Raw genomic sequence first — 21,164 nt, 5'->3', positions numbered from 1 at the left:
ATGAAACCCGCCTCCGCCACAATCAAGTTTTTGGTCAATGTAGCGTAACGCGGACACGAAAAATAGGGAAGCATTGCCAAACCAAACGGCTCCAAAAGAGTCGGGAGTAGCCGGCAAAATCATCATCTTAACTTGAAACAACACACTCAACTGGGAATCTAATTACGGCTTTCTACCGCTTGGGGCCTTAAGTATCATGTGTAAGAAGGGAGGGCAATATTACCGCGTTACAACCGTGACCCCTCTTGCTTCCTTTGATTTATCTTTCAGAACTTGAATCGTTGCTGATCGTTGCTGTTCGAAGTTCCCCAGGCTTCTGGCGACCGCACTGGTACATTTTGCCCTCCATGGACGAATATCGACGCCATAATCTTCGCGCTGCGTACGAGGCGCTTGAAGAAATGGTTCTCGATGTCCTTCGGATACAGCGTAGAGACCACAGCCAATTGCAGAATAAGCGAAGGGAATGTCTTGAATTTCTGCATTCTGCTCACCAAGTAAGTCAGCATCCAAGTTTCGGTGGTCGTCATTGACTTTTAAAGCACCAACAGGTGTTTTCAAATGATGAGTTTTTGCGTCTCTGCCAAAACGTTCACCTTATGCTGGATGATCTGGAGAAAGCTGGGCAGACCGAACCTGAAACTCATCGGCCCGCCCTCAAAGTAGTGCAGCTAGGCGCTTCTACGGTTCGAGGGGGTCGACGACCAATTGTTATCGATGAAGATTTCCTTGCGCAGGCAGTTCGGTTGAGAGGACCTTCGCAAATAGCCAAGGCTTTGGGGTGCTCCGCTCGAACGATACGCCGTAGGATTTTGGAACTACAATTGGCTCCTGCGGGCCCTGCCGTATTTCAAGTCCGGTCTCGTCCCGACGGGTGGGAAGAACTTGAACGGAACAATCAATGCGGGCGATCAACCCATCAGACTGAGATATCGGATGAAGACTTGGATTCATTGACGTTTGCTATTCTCCAGCTTTTCCCCCGTGCTGGAAGAAGTATGACGATGGGTCAACTTGCGAGCCAGGGTGTTCGGGTATCCCGTACCAGGTTACGTTCATCGCTCCTCAGAGTACGAGGGGCCCCGCTATCATTTGGTCAACGTCGAATTGCCCGAAAGAAATACTGGGTACCGGCGGTCAATTCTTTATGGCACCATGATGGCCAGCATGGTATATCCGAACCAAGTTGAATCCATCCCCACTTGACGCGATTTCAGGTCTAATACGATGGAAACTGGTTACTCATGCGTTCATCGACGGCAAATCTCGGTTCGTGACTGGCTTGGGCGTTCACAACAATAACCGGGCACATACTGTGCTTTCTTTATTCCTGGCTGCAGCTACTCAATTTGGTGTGCCGAGTCGCGTTCGAGGGGATCATGGCGTAGAGAATGTCAAGGTAGCTGAAGCAATGGAAGAAATCCGTGGCCCAGGCAGGGGGTCATATATTTTCGGCCGGTGCTGGAACAACTGCCTCCATATCCTCTCTTGATTAACGTCCATATAGGAGCATCCATAATACTCGAATAGAACGCCTCTGGCTGGACTGGACACAGGGATTGGGGCTCAAATGGTATGACTTTTTTATGGCCCTAGAGCAATACTACGAGCTAGACGTCGATGATGACGTCCATATTTGGCTGCTCCATCATCTTTTCCTACGCGCACTCAATGAAGAAGCTCAAGATTGGGTGAACACCTGGAACTTTCACATACTGCAAATTCGCGGTGAACCTAATCGGTCACCAGCAGATATCTTCTTCTTCAATCAAATAGAGGAGGGAGTTTACGGTCTTCCACTGGCTGATTTGGCTGACTACGGGGTGGACCACGGGGCTCTACGGAATGAGGAAGTGATGTCGAACTTCTTCGCTAACAACGAGCAGGAGCGTTTAGAAATCCCAGAAAACATGAACACTGTGATCTGCGAGTCCCCAGAGTGTCCCTTACTTCCAGTGCAAGTGCTGACGCTGGACGAACAACTAGAAGCTGCTCAAATGGACGCGCAGTGTGATTAAATATGGACGCTCGGAAATTGATATGGCAGGAAGCTCTAGCGATCATCAGAGAGTTTCTGTAGTGCAAATAACGGAGTCAGAATAGATGGGTAGTAGGTCACGGTTATACAAGTGAAACACGTGAAACCGGGTGTGAGTGGGAAACTTGGAAAGACCAAAACAGGGGATAGGTGGTGGGAAAGAGATATATAGCACTCACTCACACACACAACAACCACAAACAACTTGAAACCCCAACCAATTATCCCAATGCAGCACTTAGGTATTGGCAAGACTATCGTATTCGCGTGCGTGTTCGGGGGCTCCTATCAATAGTGAAGTATACAGTAGTTTCAGCCTGAGTCCAACAGAGTCGATAGTGTTGTATTTAGTTTGATTTTAACGATGTAGATGGTGTCCGAGCGGCATCGGGGGAACGAATAGGCCCTCGAATATATTTGTCGCAATACAGTTTCGGTCCGACGGCGTTATCGGCCTTCGATTGACAGACGGCGTCTGTCAACGATCGTATTCGGGCCGTATCGATTCCGTTTCCGTGTTCTCGTCGTCGTAGTCTTAGTCTGAAGCCCCTACCCTTTGGTAGAATGCAATCCAGGTGGGATTCACCGCTCATGTAGGTACAAATGAGCCCCAATATACTTTTGGCCATGGCCCGTCACTCCGTCACAGCGATAATAGTAGTAGTACCGTGATGACGTTCTATTTCGAGACAAAACTTCATTGGTGGGGATGCCTAATAGGTGGTGACTCTGGTGAGCCGAGTAGCTTGGAACAAACAAGGAAAAGCCCGCAACCGAAGGGCCGCGCCCATGCATGCGCCGCCATGGAAAAGGCCTGAGCGATCTGCCGCGGCGCCGAAATCGGACCGTGACCTCTGGCCATCACTGGTCAAAACACAGCTTTCCGACACTTGTCACCGCGTGTTTCGCAACCCACGCCTCGCTGCTCGCTTCCCTTCGGCCACTCCAGGAGCTTACTGCTCCCCAACCGGAACGGATACCCGACTTTCTTGATGCCAATTCTGGCATTCCTGCAGCAGCCAGCGATGCAAGAGCTGTTGGTCGTCGATCAACACAGGAAATAGCCAAGTGTTTGATGCACTAGTCAACTCGATTGAACGCGCACACACACTCTCCCCGCCCTGGCTCAACTCGATTCGAATTGACCACGTTGTAACGTCATCAGACATAGCTTGACTGGGCTTCGGGACTCTTGGAAGAGCGGCTGTGGCCCGTGGGTCATCCGGCTGGCAGTGATCTGCGGTCCGTCCACCCCACTTTCTAGCATAACGTTTTTCGTTTGCCTGTGCGTATATCTCGACCGTTTCTGAATCTGGATTATTCTAAATCTCGTGCAACTTCCCTTTCACTCGAAATATAGGCCGCTACTCTCGGTATTCCCCAATTGGAAGAACGACTGTGGTGGTTCACCCCTCTTCCACTACCAGTAGGCAGCGTCAGAACACTCGAAGTAAAACTACGCTTGATCCTGTTTTATCCCCTTGCTCATCGCTTATATTATAGTGGCGGAAAACGGTCTGACTGAAGTTATCTGGCTCCCCAGAGTCCAGAGTCCAGACTCCGGCCAGTGTGGGTCATATATACGTCTTTGGGCGGCTCGACCAACTCGCCTCGCTGCACAACAAGGTCTTGTTCCTTTCGGTCGCCGCTCAATTTTACTACTGTTCCAGCTGTCCTCTGTCTCACATAACCATCTCCTTCAAATACTGGTGTTGATGCCATACCGCCGGTGTTCTGTGTTCCAACGCATTTACTCTGCAAGTCAGTAAGTTCACGATGCTTTCTAGGAACTGCAAAATCTGACTGTTGCGTTAGCAATCTTAGTTAGTGGTCTGCCGGGCCGGGCCTGGGAAATCCCAAGGCCCAACTGTTGTAGCCATGCCGGGCCTGTCAAGGGCCTCGGGCTCGGGCAGCCCGGCCCGTCAGACCACTAACCTTAGTGGAATGTTTCCTACCCGCTCCAACACACATTTCGTACACCCATTAACGACAGTTCTGTCTCCTGAATCACCTTTCCAAACGATACGAGCTGTCAGACCCCTGCAAGTGCAAATTGGTCGTCGACCCAAGTATCAGGCTGGAACCCATCCTCGACAAGATCACTCTAAGTATTGAGCCAGTGTCTCAGTGGCGTCGCCATGTCAAAACGCTCGCCTCCACATTGACGTGAACCCCCCGGTTTTATCCTTCCCATGCACTTCCTCCTCTGAAGGTGAAGCAGGTGTATTGGTTACCGGCAAGTCTTGTTCGAGATATTTACCATATGGTGATGGATGTATCAGAGTTAAGTCCTCAGTTAACGATGATACTTTCGACACTGAATTCCTAGTCCTATGAATCAACGACACAAGCTCAGGAAAAACTAGACGATCGCTTGGTCGCATGCTCTGTGATTTTGCTTATCGACGCCCCTCGATTTGAGATGCTCTTGGTTTGGCTTGCAGAACAGTATACTGTTGATAGCTTAGTCTCACTCAAGGGAGCCAAGATTCCTGCTTCGCCACGTTGAAGAGGTCGGGGCGGAGACGATGGTTCGATATGACACCCCCCCATCTGTAGTTCGTAGCCCAATGTCCAAGACACGATGTTGTCGCTGCTGTCACTGAGCGTACATGTCTCGCCCCCATTTGGGATGTTACGTTATCGGTTGCCTGTTAGGCTGTTTTACATGCTCACCTCCGCATATGGTGGTCTTGCTCCTTCACGCTTCAAGTTGATACAGCGCCTGCCAGAACAGGCAACCTTTGAGCATGGCGACACGCCTTTTAAATGACTAAAAGAGGTTTTTCCCGCCGAAACTACCCATTGGCCCAATGCCTCATACATCGCCAGGCCCTGCGACCGCTCTCTCGACCACCTCGCGAGATTCAAACTTTAGCTTGCTCAGCTACGAAGTCTTTTTGCATATCTTCATGTTTGTCCTGCAACCGATCGGATGGAGAGAAGATGCGCAAGAACGAGGCAATCTACGGCGTGTCAGTCGAGCGTGGAAGAACGAATTGGACAACAGTCCTACTCTTTGGGCTCGTCTCCACATATGCTCCGCGTTTGGTCCAACTTACCTCCATCACCTTTTCGCTCATGCGAGGGGCTCGCCCAAAACCATCGTCCTCACACTGCGTCAATATTACTCCACTCCAACAGAACAGCGACCACCGTCTCACTTTAAATTGATGGAGGGGCACCCCAAGTTCATGTCCAGTATCAGCAGCCTTCTTGCGGCAAACGCGTCTGTCGAAAAGCTCGCTGTTACAATCGACAGTAGCGTAATTTGGGAATCCTTCGTCCAAGCGATCGGAACAGAGATCAAATTTACCAGCCTCGAAGTCCTTGCACTCGCGTCCGTTGAGGATAGCGAGGACCACCTCGATATTCTTCCTCTTCATGGAGTGACATCGGCACTGCGGGAGCTCGTTCTCGAAGACGTACCCCATCACTATGTTGCCGGAGTATCGTACCATCATCTCACTACCCTTGCCCTGAGTGGCTTGGTCGAACATCCCGGCCCAGAAAAATGCAACCTCGGCAACAATCTTCTGGATGTTCTCTCCGAATGCCCGCAATTGTCTTCCTTGCACCTCACTGGCGCGGACTGTGTGCAAGATGCAAAAACGCAACTTTCCACTGTTGTCCTTCCCCAACTGCTTTACCTCGCATATTCATGCAAGTGCTGGATTCGGGCAACCACATTTGTGGCCAAGTTGTTGCTGCCATTGACGCTCCAAACCTCCAATATATGGCCCTCCATATCGGCCATCAGGATGGCGCCGCCATTTTCGCCGCTCAACAGCTCTAAGCTTAGGCAGATTCGGGTCTTGCATTTATCAGGCCACTGGTACCATTATGGACCCACGCAAGGTATCATGTTTACCGGTACTCTCAAAGCCGTTACTGAGGTCGACATTACGCATCTCCAACGAGACCCCATTCCGGAAGTAAGCGAGGACACCGAGCGTTTCCACGACTTCGTTGCGCTCCTTCTAATGCTGCCAAAACTCGAAGTCTTGCGGTTGCCCTACCAGAGAAGGATCTTCTTTAACCACGACGTGCAACAAATGAAGGAAACGATGGGCGTGATTTCTAGAGAAATTGGTCGCCGGTACACCGTTTCCCTCACGCAAACTGATAGTCAATGCAACATGCGGGAGAACTTCACTTGTCCGAACGCCTTTCTCGGCGCATCATTCGCTTCGACGTTTACGTTTCATGCATTGCCGTGCACTCCCGTCTGTAAATGGGTCGTCGAGTGCAGAACAGATGCCCAGTAGTCAAGTTCAGACACACTAGCGGCGGACACTGCAATTGTTGGGAGGTATGATGTTATTTGTTTACAAGTATTTGCAAAAACCGTTTTGCTTGAGACTTTGAAATGCAGCTCTAGGCAGAGAGCTACTTATTAATAATAAGATCCATGGTTTTGCTCGCCTATGAAGCCGAGGCGAGCCACGAGAAGAAAGCGAAGGTGCCGGCGGAATGACGGATTCCCCATTTCCTTGATGGATGTAAGTGGGCTAACGTGTGAGAGAGGAAGATATCGGCATACCTGAGCTATAATTGCTGTTAGATCATTTGTAGAATACACATGCGCCAGCTTTCCCGCGTACCGAATGCTCTGGACTCCACAGAGTGGCTGCAAAGCCTTGTCGATATCGTCCATCACACGATAGGTCTTTAATCCTAGTGAAAGCATGTCCCAGTGGATTGCCGCGTTCTGGTTTTTTTTCGAGAACGAGCAACGAGGAATATGGCGAAGGACGTCAAGAACACAAGTCTATTTCAGGTGAGTTTTGTTGAAAAAAAGATGTAGAAGCTGACCTCTTTGTCGGGCCAAGGAAACCACTTGCATATCTAAATTAACTCTGCGAGTCTTGCGAGTTGTAGCAGAGGTACTTCTGTTCAGCTTATTAGGAATGAAAAACAGACAGAGGAAAAGGACCAGCCATCCGATGCCGCTGATCATTCTGAATCACTTCTCTCGACCTCTTCCTCATCCGAATCCACATCGCTTGTACGTTCATTGAGATACTCCTCCAATCGCAATGCCAAATACGCAAGATTTCGCTCGTCGATCGAGTTGTGAAGTTCAGTGTCTACCTCCAGTAGCTCGGAAGTACCCCAGTCAAAGGCCCCTCCACTTTCGTTCGTCCATCCTGCTGGCATGTGTGCTTGTGTCGCCAGTTGGCGCAGTAAGTCGAACAGCGGTCCACGAACACGTTCGGATGGGGGGAGATGGAGGCTGTTGCGATGGAATGGGCATTGTTATAATTTCATCTTGGCATCCTCTTGCAGCTTGTCCGTATCCTTCAAGCTTCGCTGGTGCTTTTCGCTCCTTTGGTGTTCTTGGATGTATCTGTTGGCGAATATACATGATTCCTAGGACAGACACGACATGAAAATTTGCCGCTGCCTTCACATGGAATCCAGACTAGAGACCACATACATTAGATGGAAGATGTAGGAGGTGTGGTGCTTACCATCCGAACGTCCAGATGCAAAGCGGTGTCAGTATTTGAATGATGTCGATGAAGGAGAAGAAGCTGAGGGTACTGAAGCGTCTGAATGAATTATTTGAATGGCAAGAATTGGACTTACATCGAGTTACTTAAGTCCTCCCAGTACCAGATAGCGCATATGGAGCATTGAGAGTTCCTTGAGACCGGCATCGTCGAGTGACATGTGCTTGTTGAGAGCTTTGCCTTGGAAGAGCACGCGACACTGAAGCCGATTCAGGTCGGGATTGAGATGTCGGCGTCGAAGCTCTTGTAGTACTTCCTGGATGGTTGTATCCGTCGAGCGAGCTCGAGAAAAGGTCAGTGGAGCCATGACTACGAGCGAGGGTTGACATACCAAGATTGACCTGACCGGCTTGCGAAGCGGACCCAGGATCGTGATTCGTAATTTTGTGGGTTTTCGAGTTGACGGACGCGTATTAGAATACATACAGGACTGACAGTGGATTAGTGGTACAACGAGACGAGAAACGAACACACGCCAGATATGGCTTGCCAAACCACCAGAGGCTGGACCAAACTCGCGAAGTTTGCCAGCATGACACCCAGTCAACCCGTGCAATAAGCAAGAATGTCGCTGCCATATCCCTAGCAAACAAAAGGGCCATTTGCTACGAGTCAAATGAGATTTGCAAGCGCTGTTGTTCGTCAACTCACCTGCATTCCGGTGTCAAAATGACCCTGTTTATCCCCCAACCACTCTTCCTCATCATCCCCTCCCTCCAGACCCTGCACTTCGTCAATTTCCATCATGGAATGAGGCTGGAATAGTTGAGCATGCAATCCCCAACCGGAGGTGGCAAACATACCGCGAACGGAGATGCAATCTGCCTCCGGGCATTAGAGTGGAGCTCCCAGCCAATAATCTGAGGTGCTGCTCGTGTCTTGCGAGCTCTAGCAGCAGCAGGACCAGCAGTAGGTCTGTTTTGGGCCAGGCGGGCCTTGCAATGTGGCCGGTGAAGAACGATTTTCTCGTAGTCATTATGACAGTAGCGACAGAGGGCGTGGTCCAGAGGAATGCCACAAGAAATAGTAGCTGCTGTGAGGAGCGCATCCAGCCATGTTGGCGCGAGGCAATCGAGAGAACAGCGAGATCACGCGTGACATCCACGCTGTGACAGACGCGTCATCACTTGCCTCCGTCCTCCATGCCGTCCAGCGCGTCCAAGAAGGAGTCTCACCCCCCAAAACACGACAAGACAACTCAACAGACACGAGCCTCTCACTCCACTGCCGCTAATAGACCGTGTCCCGCGCGTTTGCTGACCCCGCCTACCCCACACCTAAGCTAAAAAACGTCAAGCTGGCGGCCCCTACACGCCAGCACTCGACTTCAAGACATGGAGTAATCGAACACGCGCCAGCCCCGCAAAAAAGACCTCCAAATTCTGATAGCGAATCTGATCCCGACTCTCAGCCTGAAGACCCACCAACGGACATCGATGGGCTTGATTTCGATAACGAACACGACGGAGTGGGACTCGGCCGCGTCAAGATTGCGAGTCGGAAGGGAGGCAAACGCGGGAAACAAGGAGGGAATCCGTAAACGCGTGGAGTGCGTGATTTGTGTTTTTATGCTGCTATTACTCACCATACTCACTAGTTCTGACCTCATGTATCGAATCTACCGCAAATCTTGTGTTCTCGCACGCACCATCCTTTTGTCATAGAAATATGGGGCATCATCAACATCAAAATTGACCAGCTCGCGCAAAACACACTCAATGACGAAGATCAACCCTGGCTTCCGCTCTATGACCTGCTTGCACACCATATCCCCACCCTCGACCGCCTCATCGCACAGTCAGACCACCAAGACCTCGACGAGGCAATGACCACGGTGGGCCATGTTTTTTTCCCCTTCTCCAACTATTGACGGACGTGGTTCAGATGCAAGACGCAATGAATCAAGGCAAACACTTGGGAACTGCTCACCTACGCCGCCATCATCGAACAATACATCATTTGCGACGACTTCCCCTCTGTCAGCCCCAAATTTCACCTCAAGCTCAAGTCTGACCGCGGCTATTCCCACAAGACGACTTGTGCTTTCCTTATCCCACAGAAACACATCCGTGTATATTATGTTATACCTTGTCCTGACGAGCAGCGCTAACCTCTCACTAGGTCTTTCGAGCAATTCTTCATGGTCCGCTCAACGCCTATGAGTTGATGACGCGGGTTGGTGGCTCTGTCGCTGCGAAGAACAGGATCGACACTATCACTAGTCGCCTCACCGCGCACGCATATCCAGGTACGCTGCTACTTGATCTGGTTCTGACACTGACTGGTTTTGAGATTCGGTTTGCGCTCTCTGTATCATAGAAATGGACGCCAGCAGTCGACAATTTCGATCTTTCGACGTGGTTTGACCACATGGTGAAGGTTTTTGAGGATGATTCTGAGGACGAGAAGGCACAGGAGATTCTGCAGCACTGGAACCGGTGCCGGTAAGAATATCTCGCATTGTTATTATCGTCGACTAACATCATTGTAGGGAAATCGTATCGATGGGAAGACGCGTTTCGTTCATGTGGCCATCCAAGAAATGCTTACTTCATGTGGAAACGTCAATTTGGCCTACAGCTCTATACGGTACATCGCTCTGGTGATTTGATAATTATTCTTCCTCCACGATACTTATTTCCCTTTAGATTCGTCAAGCTCTTTTCACCTTTGTATTTGGAAAAGCGGACACTTGGGCCGGCCGAGTTGTAAGTCCTCTCTTCCCCAATGTCCGCTTACAAGTCTGCCGCTCCAGGCCGCCTGGGATCAGGCACAGCGTGATGTCCGTAGAGCGCGAAGACAGCAACTGGCCGACGAGTTGTGTTTATTGTCTGTACCGCTGCATGTTCGATTCCTTACTTTTGCTGACGCGGATTATGGTCCATCAAGGTCTGACTGGTGCTGGGATTCCAAGCCGGAATGGGCCAAAAGATGATGGGCGCGCAAATTTATTCTTTGCATCATAAGCCACGGACGACACTTACTCCACCACCTAAATCATCCCTAGCAGTTCCAACATCTTCACCTACCCCACCACCTGCAGCATCCACTCCTACATCCAGCAAACAAGCCGTCTATGCGTCCTCCAACTCCGCCAGCCGTAAAATCTGGGCAGAAGAAAGTCAACTCGGATATGCAATCAACAGATGCGAGGCGAGAATGTACCACCAAACGTTGCGAAAGAATGTAGCAGGAGCCTATCTCTTGTGCGAATTGGACGGAGCGGAGTTCGTACAGAGCCCAGTTGTCGTCTGTATCCGTACATTTCTAGATGGCATCTATTTATGCAAAATGATAGTGGCGAGAGTTCGTCGGACACCGAAGGTTCCACTCAGGCGGAAATTGACTTTGATGATTGAAAAGGGACAAAATCGCCACCCAATCGAAGGCAACCAAACCTATAAAGGCACCATCGTGCAACAAGCGCAAATTCGCACTAGTATGGCTTCCACTGTGCCCACTCCTGCATCAGTCCTCGCCGCGCGGTCACCCGAGACTGCTGTCACCGTATTCCAGCTATCTTCCACACAATCCTTGCCACTTCCAGTTACCGAACCCCTTCAGACCTCTTCTGAACCACTTTCTCAGCCTTCACACCAACGTACCCGTTCCTTGGAGGAGACCCCCGTTTCCCACCTCACCACAAAATCCTTCCTTAAAGTCGTACGACGACGTGACCGTACCAAGAAGGCGAAGGTTCCTCAGGATGTTGCTGTTGAGAATGAGTTGTGGCAGCGGCTAGTATTCTCCTCAGGATCTTTTGCCGAACCTCCATTTCCCGGACAACTTGGGACTCATCGATATACTCCATCGACTATTTCTTCTTCTGATTCCTTGACCTCATCTTCCACCGCTACTTGTATCGAACCACCTCTGGAAATGGCTCGATCTTCAACGCACAATGCCTACAACGTTGACCTCCCGGAGATAGGAGCCTTTTGGGATGCAGACGAAGAAGGACGAGATGAGGGGTACCTGAATTCCGTATGTCACAAACCAATTTTATTCTAGTATCTGACACATACAGAAGTTGCTGGATTCTTTCGCACAACAACTCAACACACATCTTTCTCGGGAAAATGCAATAGACTTAGCCGACATCTCTGGTTATTCCACCCCTCGTCCGTCACCCAGCAACCCTGTTCTAGTTAACACGCATAGTACAGAAATCACACAAACTAGCGAACCCATTTTTCGGTATAATATCGACACTCCTTCCGATTTACGCAGTTCGGAAGGGGGAAGTGAATGGAATCTCCCCGAACCTGTCTGGCAGCATCGTTTCTGTCGTCCTGGGGCCACTTTCAGTGTCAACAAGCATGTGTCCCTGATTCATCGTATCCTTCCAAAACGACCCCATAAATTCGACATCGTGCCTGCCTCATCTACTTGTCAATCTCAAACACCCGACACTATTTCACCCCGTATGCGCTCGCAGATATTTGGACGCAAAGAACTTAACGACAAAGTAATCTACTCCAACTCTTCTCCATCTTTTCACCAAGGTTCATATTATGTGGCCGTCGCTGCACGCATTGACTCCCAAACTGGGGAGCCCTACTTTGTTATCGAGTCGACCCTACCAAAGTTGGTAACCAAAGGAATGAAATTGACGACCTACGAAAAGCTTGTGGGGTACTTGGGAAGTGAACGACATCTGGACATACGACTTTTGGTGGGCCCATCTTGAACTTTTTAGACACGACCTTCAAGACCGAGTCATTGTGCGCATCAGTTTCCAACAGGCGGACGCACGTTTACAACTAGGAGTTATGGTGCGCCGTTGGCTTCAAGAGGAGGCAAATCGTACACTTACCTACATTCGTCGGGCAGGGAGAAGATTAAAGAATAAGGTACTGTCTTAACAAGTCAATGTCTCAACAAGTCGGATAGATGGTGTTTCTTTGACAGACATTTACATATCAAACTGTCTTAATTGATTAAGAAAACCAATGCAATATCTGTTTGCCATAGATCAGGCCTGAAAAGTGTGTTACTTGGCTTCACCTTGCTTCACCTTGCTTTGCAAGGTCCCACCCGGTCTAAATTCCCATAATTCCCATCAACGGGGATTTTCCAAATAAATGTCAACAAATGACATCATATTCGCGGTCCTTTCTCTCGTCCCTAATGAAATACTGTATCTACTTTTTTGTCGTCTACAGACTTCCACCAATCCATGTTCATTTCCTCTGAACTGTACCTTGGAACGATCCAACAACATTCGCCCTTCTCTGTCAGCAGCATCACAACATCGGTGCCCACTCTCTCGCGCAACTCACGATTCACCGCGTTGATGGGTCTACCTCCACTCGCTCGAATAACCCTTCCTTGCCACACTCCTCCGCATCGGCCACTTCAATCACCACTCGCGTTGTGCGGTAGTCGTAAATCATCACAACTTCTGCGCCTTTCGCATCCATACAAACCCCCCTTCTCACCTCATCCGGTATCGTCGATAGGTCGAACTCAATACTCTTCCGTATCAAAGATCGCGTCCCCGCGTTTAAACCCCATCTTTTTCGCGTCTGGCATATCTGAGCCGATTAAAGCAGTCCGATCTTGCAGGACTTACATTCTCGGTTTGTTGCTCTAGCACTGCACTCTTCCTTGTGCTGCTGCCAACCAGATTTCTGACAAGGTTTTCCGCAATAAAACGTTTCCTTGCAATTCCCGCATCACTTCAGTTGTCCGTCTTCCGTGATGATTCCACACTGCCGTCTGTTAATGCCCAATTCATCGGTGTCTTCTGCGCCTTCGCTTACCTTGGCACACATCTCGCGTCTGACCCGTTCTTCTGTTAGCTGGAATCTCACAGCCCGCCCCCCTATTTCATCCCAGAAGTCCCCCACTTGCATGTCGACTCCGTCTCCTTGAACGCTCTAAGCTCTGTGATCTTGCGGATTGATGCCATCCGGCCCAATAGTGCCTCGACCACCAACGGATCCCACATGGCCAGCCGAACGCCATTAAACAAAATCGCTTGAATCAATTGCAGCATAGCGTTCCGACCAGATAGTGGTGTACTGTCCAAGAGGATAGCCACGCTTTCGATTACTCCCTGTTGGATGGCTACTGCCCATGCTCGAGGTCCGACTCCGTATGCCATGCGATATACGAGTTTGAGCAATTCGGCCGGCACAAGCCTATTGTGAATTGCTTCCCGTTGGTTCAGCATCATTGCCAACACCCGGCTAGTTTCCTTCACTGCTCCCTCTCGCCACCAGGCTCGTCTCAGTTTGGCAGAATCCAACGCGATCGCAGGAGATCCAGAAATTGGCAGTTGCAACGACGAAAAAGGGGCGATATCGTCCTTCTTCCATGTGCTGCTTGCGGTCTCCAGTGTCGCCACTGTCATACGCGCTATATCCTTCGTGCTCGGTCCGCAACCTTCAACAACTTCCCCTACATCCATCTTCTCGTCCAGCATCGCTATCAGGTGGTATACGGTGCCGATGGCGACCTCTGTCCACCGTTTCCCTCGGTTGTTTGGAAGGCAGCAACGAGACCACCCCGACAGCACCATTGTGAGACAACCTCTCGTGGCGACTACTTCTTTCTTCACTCTTTCCATGACCGCGAAGTGGCCCATAGCGGCTAGGCACACTATTGTCGCTTCAGTGACGTCTGTGCCCAGCACCACGGGCCCGCTTTTCTGTGACAGCATCTCCATCCAAGGGAATAACTTCGGGCCAAAGCGTAGTCAGCCAAGCATCCTCCGTTTTGATAATGTCCATGTAGGCCAGTGCACAAAGAATCCACCAGGTTACTTCGGTGGTTTTGATGTAGTCCTCCGCACTGCAGGCTGCTATTGACAGTCGAGCTTCGTCCACTAAAGCGAGCGTCACTGGGAGCATCCGTGTCCACGACTCGTTACTATAGACCCTTTTGCCGTACAATGTCTGCCCGTCTATGGCAGACGATTCATTGTCCAGTGCTCTGATCGCAGCCGCCTATGTGTGTAATTAGCAGTCGACCCGCTTACTTGATTATCTTACCCTCATCGAGTCGGACATGCCACGCAAGCATCTTTGGATCGCCGGTGTGCCGGGTCAAACTGGACATAAGTTGAGCAAGCACTACGGGCGTCACACCCCTGTATAGATTCGCTGGTTCCCCTATCTACACATTCCACAGCAGCTTTTACAGGGTCTTGCCTCCTCGCCTGCTTTCCCATCTCTGTTCGGTTTCGGCGTTCAGCTGCGCCAGTCGTGCATCCTCGATCCTCAACATTGCAGAAGGATGAGTAGTAAACAGTGCCGTGTCGAATCCTCGCAGAATGCGGATGCTATCTCGCCTGCGACTGCGCGACAGTGCCACATAGGCGCTGAAGGGCGTCAACTTACCGCTCGGTGGGTTTTGGAGGTCGATGATCACAAATTCTAGTGTCTGCCCCTGCGACTTGTAGTCCGTGAATGCATAACCCGCAGTCATCGCGTATTGTCGACGTCTTATCTTAATATCGAACGCGTCTGTAACCGCGGATGGTTTTGCCGTGAAAGTTCCCGTCGAGGGCACGATTGGTAGGACACCTTCCTCCAGGTTGCGAAACTTTCCGAAAGAGCTGCTGTCTGGCTTAAATAGTACCACGGCCGGCGGGTATTTTAGCATAACCCGGCCTTCCGCGTCTTCAATGGATGGCATCGGCTCGCGCATGTCGAGCTTTACGTCGACAATCGTACCGCGGGTGCCGTTGGCGAGATCCGCCTCTGTGGCAATGTTGAACATAACCATTGCGCGCATGCCCACCACTATGTCCACCTGTTCCTCCAGTCGGCCTGTCTGTTTGTTGGACATGCCAGCGATGCACACGCGTTCTCGCATATTGGGGGGTCGATTGGCGACATAGGCATAATCCTCAGCCAACGACCGGTAAACCTTGCGTTTAGTCTCATTCGCGTGCCTCTCCACTGCCGCTTCATTCCACGCGACGCACGCCCCGTGCCTAGGAGTCACTAATACAGCGCTGCGCCAAGGCTCCGTCTGCCATGATATTGCGCCACTGCGTGGGTCGTCGACCATCAAGGACCTTACCACTTCTATGTCGCTCGCGGTACAGCTCCCCGTCCGGAGCCGCCGAAGGATATTCATCCACACAGGGTCCCGCGTCCGCATCTGTTCAGTCAATATGACGACCGTATCGAACCGGCGGAATAGCTCCAATCCAAACCCTCTGTCGGTATTGTCTGCGTGCGCTTCGCAATATAGCGCGTGGCTTGCAGCATTGACCAGCGGGAACTGATGCGGGTCACCCAGCAATATCACGTTCTTCCCGCCGAAATCCTTGTCCACTGTAGTGTTCCCCGCTTGAGACTCTGTTTGCCACATGATGTCCGACAACTTCAATAACGTCTTCGTTGTTAGCATTGAGTATTCGTCTATGGTGACGTATTTCGCAGGTATGATATTTCGCCGTCGTTTCGCCATCGTTTTCTCGGTCGTGCCTGCATTTTTTTGAACAGGCACGTCCGCCCAGTTGTGGATGGTTTGGCCTCCCGACAAGCTAGCCGCTACGCCTGTTGTCGCCCGTTTTTGCCAGCCATTCCGCTTTACTGAAGCTGTCGAATAGTTGTGAGATGGCACTGATGAGCACGGTCTTTCCGGTACCGCCTTCACCGCAGATGATCATTAGCAGTTGTTTGGGGTTTGCGCCAGCCAATGTGAGAGACAGGTGGTCCGCTATAATGTCATAGGCCCGACGCTGCTCTCGGTTGAGTATCGCGACCACAGCATCTAGCGACACCTGCATCTGTGCTTCGTCTGGCACGATAACGTTCCACGTCCGCTTCTTCGCCGCGTCCTCGCAGTACTCCCCCCCGGTCAACGTCTATTTGGCATCCTGTAGCATTCTATTCCAAAAGCTTAAATGATGTCCAGCGCAACTACGAAATCCACGACAAGGAGATGCTCGCGATCATCCGCGCACTCGAGGAATATAGACACTTCCTCGAGGGCGCCGCGCACCCTGTCGAGATTTGGACTGACCATAAGAATTTGGAGTACTTCAGGAAGACGCAGCACCTCAACCGGAGACAGGCCCGGTGGTCCCTGTACCTCTCCCAGTTTGACTTCACGCTGCACCACAAGCCTGGCCGCGATATGGGTCGACCTGACGCCCTCTCCCGGAGACCCGACCACGGAGTCGATTCCGACAACTCCGATGTCGTCCTTCTGCGGCCTGAACTCTTCCACGTCCGCGCACTCGAGGGCGTTTCCGTTTCCGGTCCCGGCTCTGAACTCCTCCGCGACATCCGTGATGCCCTCTCCGGTGAGCCTGACCTGGAGGAGCCCGTCGCACTAGCGGCCCGGCAACTTCTTAAGGTTCAAGGTCAAGCTCGAGGCCCCCGCTCCTCACGGTCTGACGAATGGGCCGTCTCCGGCGGTCTTCTCCACTTCCGAGGGAAGATCATTGTACCAAAGGACAAGGACCTCCGGAGACGCATCATCGAGCTCTGCCATGACACCCGAGTCGCCGGACACGCAGGTCGTTTCAAGACCTTGGAGTTGGTCTCCCGGAACTACTGGTGGCCTCAGATGTCTCGCCATATCGGCCGGTATGTTGCGACCTGTGACTTGTGCTGTCGCACCAAGGCACTCCGGAGACTGCCCCACGGAGAGCTGCACCCCACGGAAACGCCCCCGGAACGTTGGCATACCGTCTCCGTCGACTTCATCGTAGAGCTTCCCGAAGCCCACGGGTACGACACGATCATGGTCGTTGTTGACACCCTCGGAAAGCGCGCCCACTTCTCGGAGTGTCATACGACGGTCGATGCAGTAGGGGCAGCCCGCCTCTACTACCGGAATGTTTGGCGGCACCATGGGACTCCGGAGAAGTACGTCTCCGACCGCGGCTCGCAGTTCATCGCGGACTTCACCCGAGAACTTTGGCGTCTAATCGGCATCAAGCCCGCCACGTCCACCGCGTACCACCCGCAGACAGACGGTCAGACGGAGCGCGTCAACCAGGAGCTGGAGCAGTACTTGCAGATCTTCACCAACTACCAGCAGGACGACTGGGATGAGCTGATTCCGGCCGCGGAGTTCGCCTACAACAACCATGTTCACTCCTCCACTCAGCAGGTCCCCTTCATGACGGACACGGGACGGCTCCCGCGCATGGGCTTCGAACCCGGAGTCCGTTCTGCCATGGAGTCAGTGAACAAGTTCCGCGACCGGATCGCCACTGGTGTTGCTGAAGCCAAGGCCGCTCACTAAGGCCAAAGAGGAGTACAAGTGCTACTACGACCGGAGACGGACTCCGTCTCCGGAGTTTAAGGTTGGCGACCGTGTTTGGCTGGATGCCTCTGACATCAGGACGACTCGCCCCTCGGAAAAGTTCTCCCATCGCCGCCTCGGACCGTTCAAGATAGTCGCGGAGATCAGCAAAGGTGCCTACAAGCTCGATCTCCCTCCACGCTACTCGAAGCTCCACCCGGTCTTCCCCGTCGTCAAGCTCGAGCTCGCCCAGGACGACCCCTTCGACGGACGCCCCGGCTACGACCAGCCCCCTCCGGGACCTCGAGGACGGAGTCCCGGAGTGGGAAGTAGAGGAAATCTTGGACGCAAGGGTGAGGTATAAACGGCTGAATTACCGTCAGATGGAAAGGCTACGATGCGTCGCACGACCAGTGGGTCCGCTTCGACCGCGTCTTCGCCCCGGAGAAAATCGCGGAGTTCTATCGTAAGTACCCTGGCAAGCCACGACACATCGCCTCCGCGACCTTCGACTCGATTCCGTTCCGGTCTATGCGTCGAGACGCCGCATTCAAAGGGGGGGGTGATGTCAGGGGAACCTCCCTTTCGGCCCGGAGACGCGCCCGATTCCGGTCCGACTCCGGTTCCGACTCCGGTCCGGCCCTCCATCTCGCCCGCACAATCACCGATCTGTCAACGCCCTCTTGACGGTCGCCCTGGGACCTCGCCTGTGACGCCGCCCAAGCCTTCTGTGCCCGACAGCGGCAGCTACGGACAAGCAGTATATAGTCAGCTACCTAGCAGGCGGACCCTTAGAGTTTCTTCTCTTTGGATCCTCCCCTGCTAGGTCAGCTTCATTTGTATTCGCTTACCAATGTTCACGCTTTGGATCCTCCCCTGCTAGGACCTTGATCTCAGGCCTCCGGGGTTGCCCTTACAACTGTGCAGCATGCACCCCCTAGTTGCAAGGTCCCACCTAGTCTAAATTCCCATAATTCCCATCAACGGGGATTTTCCAAATAAATGTCAACAAATAACTTCATCAGATTACAACACACTAGTCTGTTATAGCTGATTGCAGAAGTTTGTGTGGGTGTGGAGCTTCATTTGTTGTTTGCAAGTGTTTGTGCCGTAAGAGTTAATCACCTACCAATTCCACTTATCCTTTCATATTAGAATGAACGACCCAGTGGGCTGCACATTCTAATATGAAGGGATGACCCCAAATGCCCTATGCTGCAATAAATACCCCAATAATTCTGCAACATCTCTAAGTTGTCAAGTCCCTCAGCGCTAAGTCCCTTCTACGCTGCTACTGCTGCAATAATCCACTGGTATTTAAGTTAGTTCCCTAAATTGGCAAGTATGACATAAGTAGTGATGATTAGTCATATATAAGCCAAAACTTCAAAGTATACCAAATGAGAAGGTTAGATTGTATTGCCTTGGAAACAATGTCATATAGTATGACAAGTGTGACAAACTCCAAAAAAGGAAATATTGTCACTTGATAAGTGCATGCTGTTTATTTGCTTTTACTCTCTGTGTTATACCATACATATTACTGATTAAAGGCTGGTTTCAGCTCTAGATATGCTGTTATATGATGTTATACAATGTCACAGGTGTGACATATCTCCTAAAAAGGAAAATTTTGCAGTTGAACAGCAGAATCATCAGAGAATGTCACATATTGTCACAAATCAAAGTTGTGTATTTTAACTATATAAACCACTTTCATTAAGTCACCTGCAGTGGCAACTCAATAAATGTGTTAGCACTGACCCATTACTAGCTCATGTGTAACTGATGGGCCTCTATCTCCATAGCTACTTGAGCTGAAAGCATGAATCAAGTACCAGCAGGAAGGGCCTCAAAGGCACTATTGATTGATGAGGTATTTTGACTACTATCAGATGATGTTATTACTATATTGACTATTCAGTTATCAAAAAGAGAATATTTAGTACTTTAAGAATGTAAGGTGGCCCACTAGTGAGTTAGGCTACTCTGACATAAGCCTCTGGTGTGTATCCTCCTAAGTTTCAGTGAATATGGCACTGAGAATGCAATACATTCACTCATCAGTGGTATTTGATTTCCATCACCTCTGAAAGATGAGCACATATCTCCAGCTAGCCTAGGTAGATCAAGCTAGGAAAGAAGTCATTTAGAAGGTATACTATCCTACTATCCTTGAGCTCCTTCAGCTATGTTTCTTATCACCATTACATTGATTTATTCACTGCTAAGCATGCCTGAATACTAAGTTGAGCAGCATTTTGCTGATATCCTGGGACTACATGCATGGAATCTCATGATCTAAGTTGATATGGTACCATATAACAGTCCCCCACATCCCTACACATTTTTAAGTACACAGCAAGTTTGAGGGTCATTCAATTCCCAGGGACCTTAGGTGCTATATAACCCAGGATAGAGATATGCTAAAAGGGTAGGGGGCACCATTTCCTGGGAGGTGCATGATACCCCTACCAGTTGATGTACTCAAATCAATGAGATTCACAAAGGTTATCAACTAGTGAACTCATCATTTTTGGGATAGATAACACTGATAATGGTACTGTGAGATATCCAGAATAGCTATGGGGTTGATTCAAGTGCTAGACAGGTTTATTTGAAGGTCCATACAATTCTACATTCATGTCTTAGATCATAATTGAAATTAATTTCTGACCAGTTGTAATAGCGAAGACACTCTCTTTTAATCTATAGGTACCTACCCTCTCTTTAGCTACCTTCTGTAACACATGCCAGAACCACAATGGATTATAGTATGGGGTCCTATTAGACATCCAAATGTCCTCATACATGCATCTCAATGTCCAGTACTCAGTCTATAGACCCCACCATTCATGTAAACCAGTTCTGCACTCAACTCATCTTGAAATATTTATTCCCATTCATCCTCTGAGAATATATAAAGATCAATCAGAGTAAATGGGTAGATGTATACACCTCATTTGCCCAGTTTTACATATTTGATCTATAATCAACTAGCAGATTATAGCTGCATTGCCAATATGATGTGCAGTACTATTCATTATAATAATGGGGAATCACAAGATTCTCCATGCATATAATGTGATGTGAGGGATATAATCCCAGAGGGGGACCCCTCTGTATGCTTCCTACCCTTATTCCATTGAGAATCCCTCATGTATATGTGAGTTATTGGAAGATTGGTATGATAGGATATATGTCATATATAGAGGTAGATATGATACCTAAAATTATGGGGAGGTCCCATGTTTATGATGAACATCTATGAGATTAGAATGCCACTTGGATCATGTTTATCCATGAATTCCTTAGCAAGGTATCAAGGGATCAATGTGTCTGATCAAATTTGAAACATGAAAACAGAAGAAAAGCAGTATAATATCCTGATG

At 50.3% G+C, this 21,164-nt stretch overlaps 1 protein-coding gene across 1 annotated transcript; it reads left to right on the top strand.

Moving 5' to 3' along the window:
• Positions 1–347: 347 nt before the first annotated feature.
• On the top strand, positions 348–2,018 carry MIND_00015900 (uncharacterized protein; the record flags this gene model as incomplete). Its single annotated transcript, XM_037357130.1, has 4 exons — positions 348–497; positions 543–1,170; positions 1,218–1,458; positions 1,508–2,018. 4 exons carry the CDS (start codon positions 348–350, stop codon positions 2,016–2,018), a joined length of 1,530 nt encoding a protein of 509 aa, XP_037225040.1.
• Positions 2,019–21,164: the final 19,146 nt, after the last annotated feature.

This window comes from Mycena indigotica (genome assembly GCF_014461135.1).
Source record: "Mycena indigotica strain 171206Taipei chromosome Unknown Mind.scaff0001, whole genome shotgun sequence".
Taxonomy (NCBI): Eukaryota; Fungi; Basidiomycota; class Agaricomycetes; order Agaricales; family Mycenaceae; genus Mycena; species Mycena indigotica.
The sequence above is the reverse complement of the archived record's forward strand: the minus strand, read 5'-3'. Positions and strand labels throughout refer to the sequence as shown.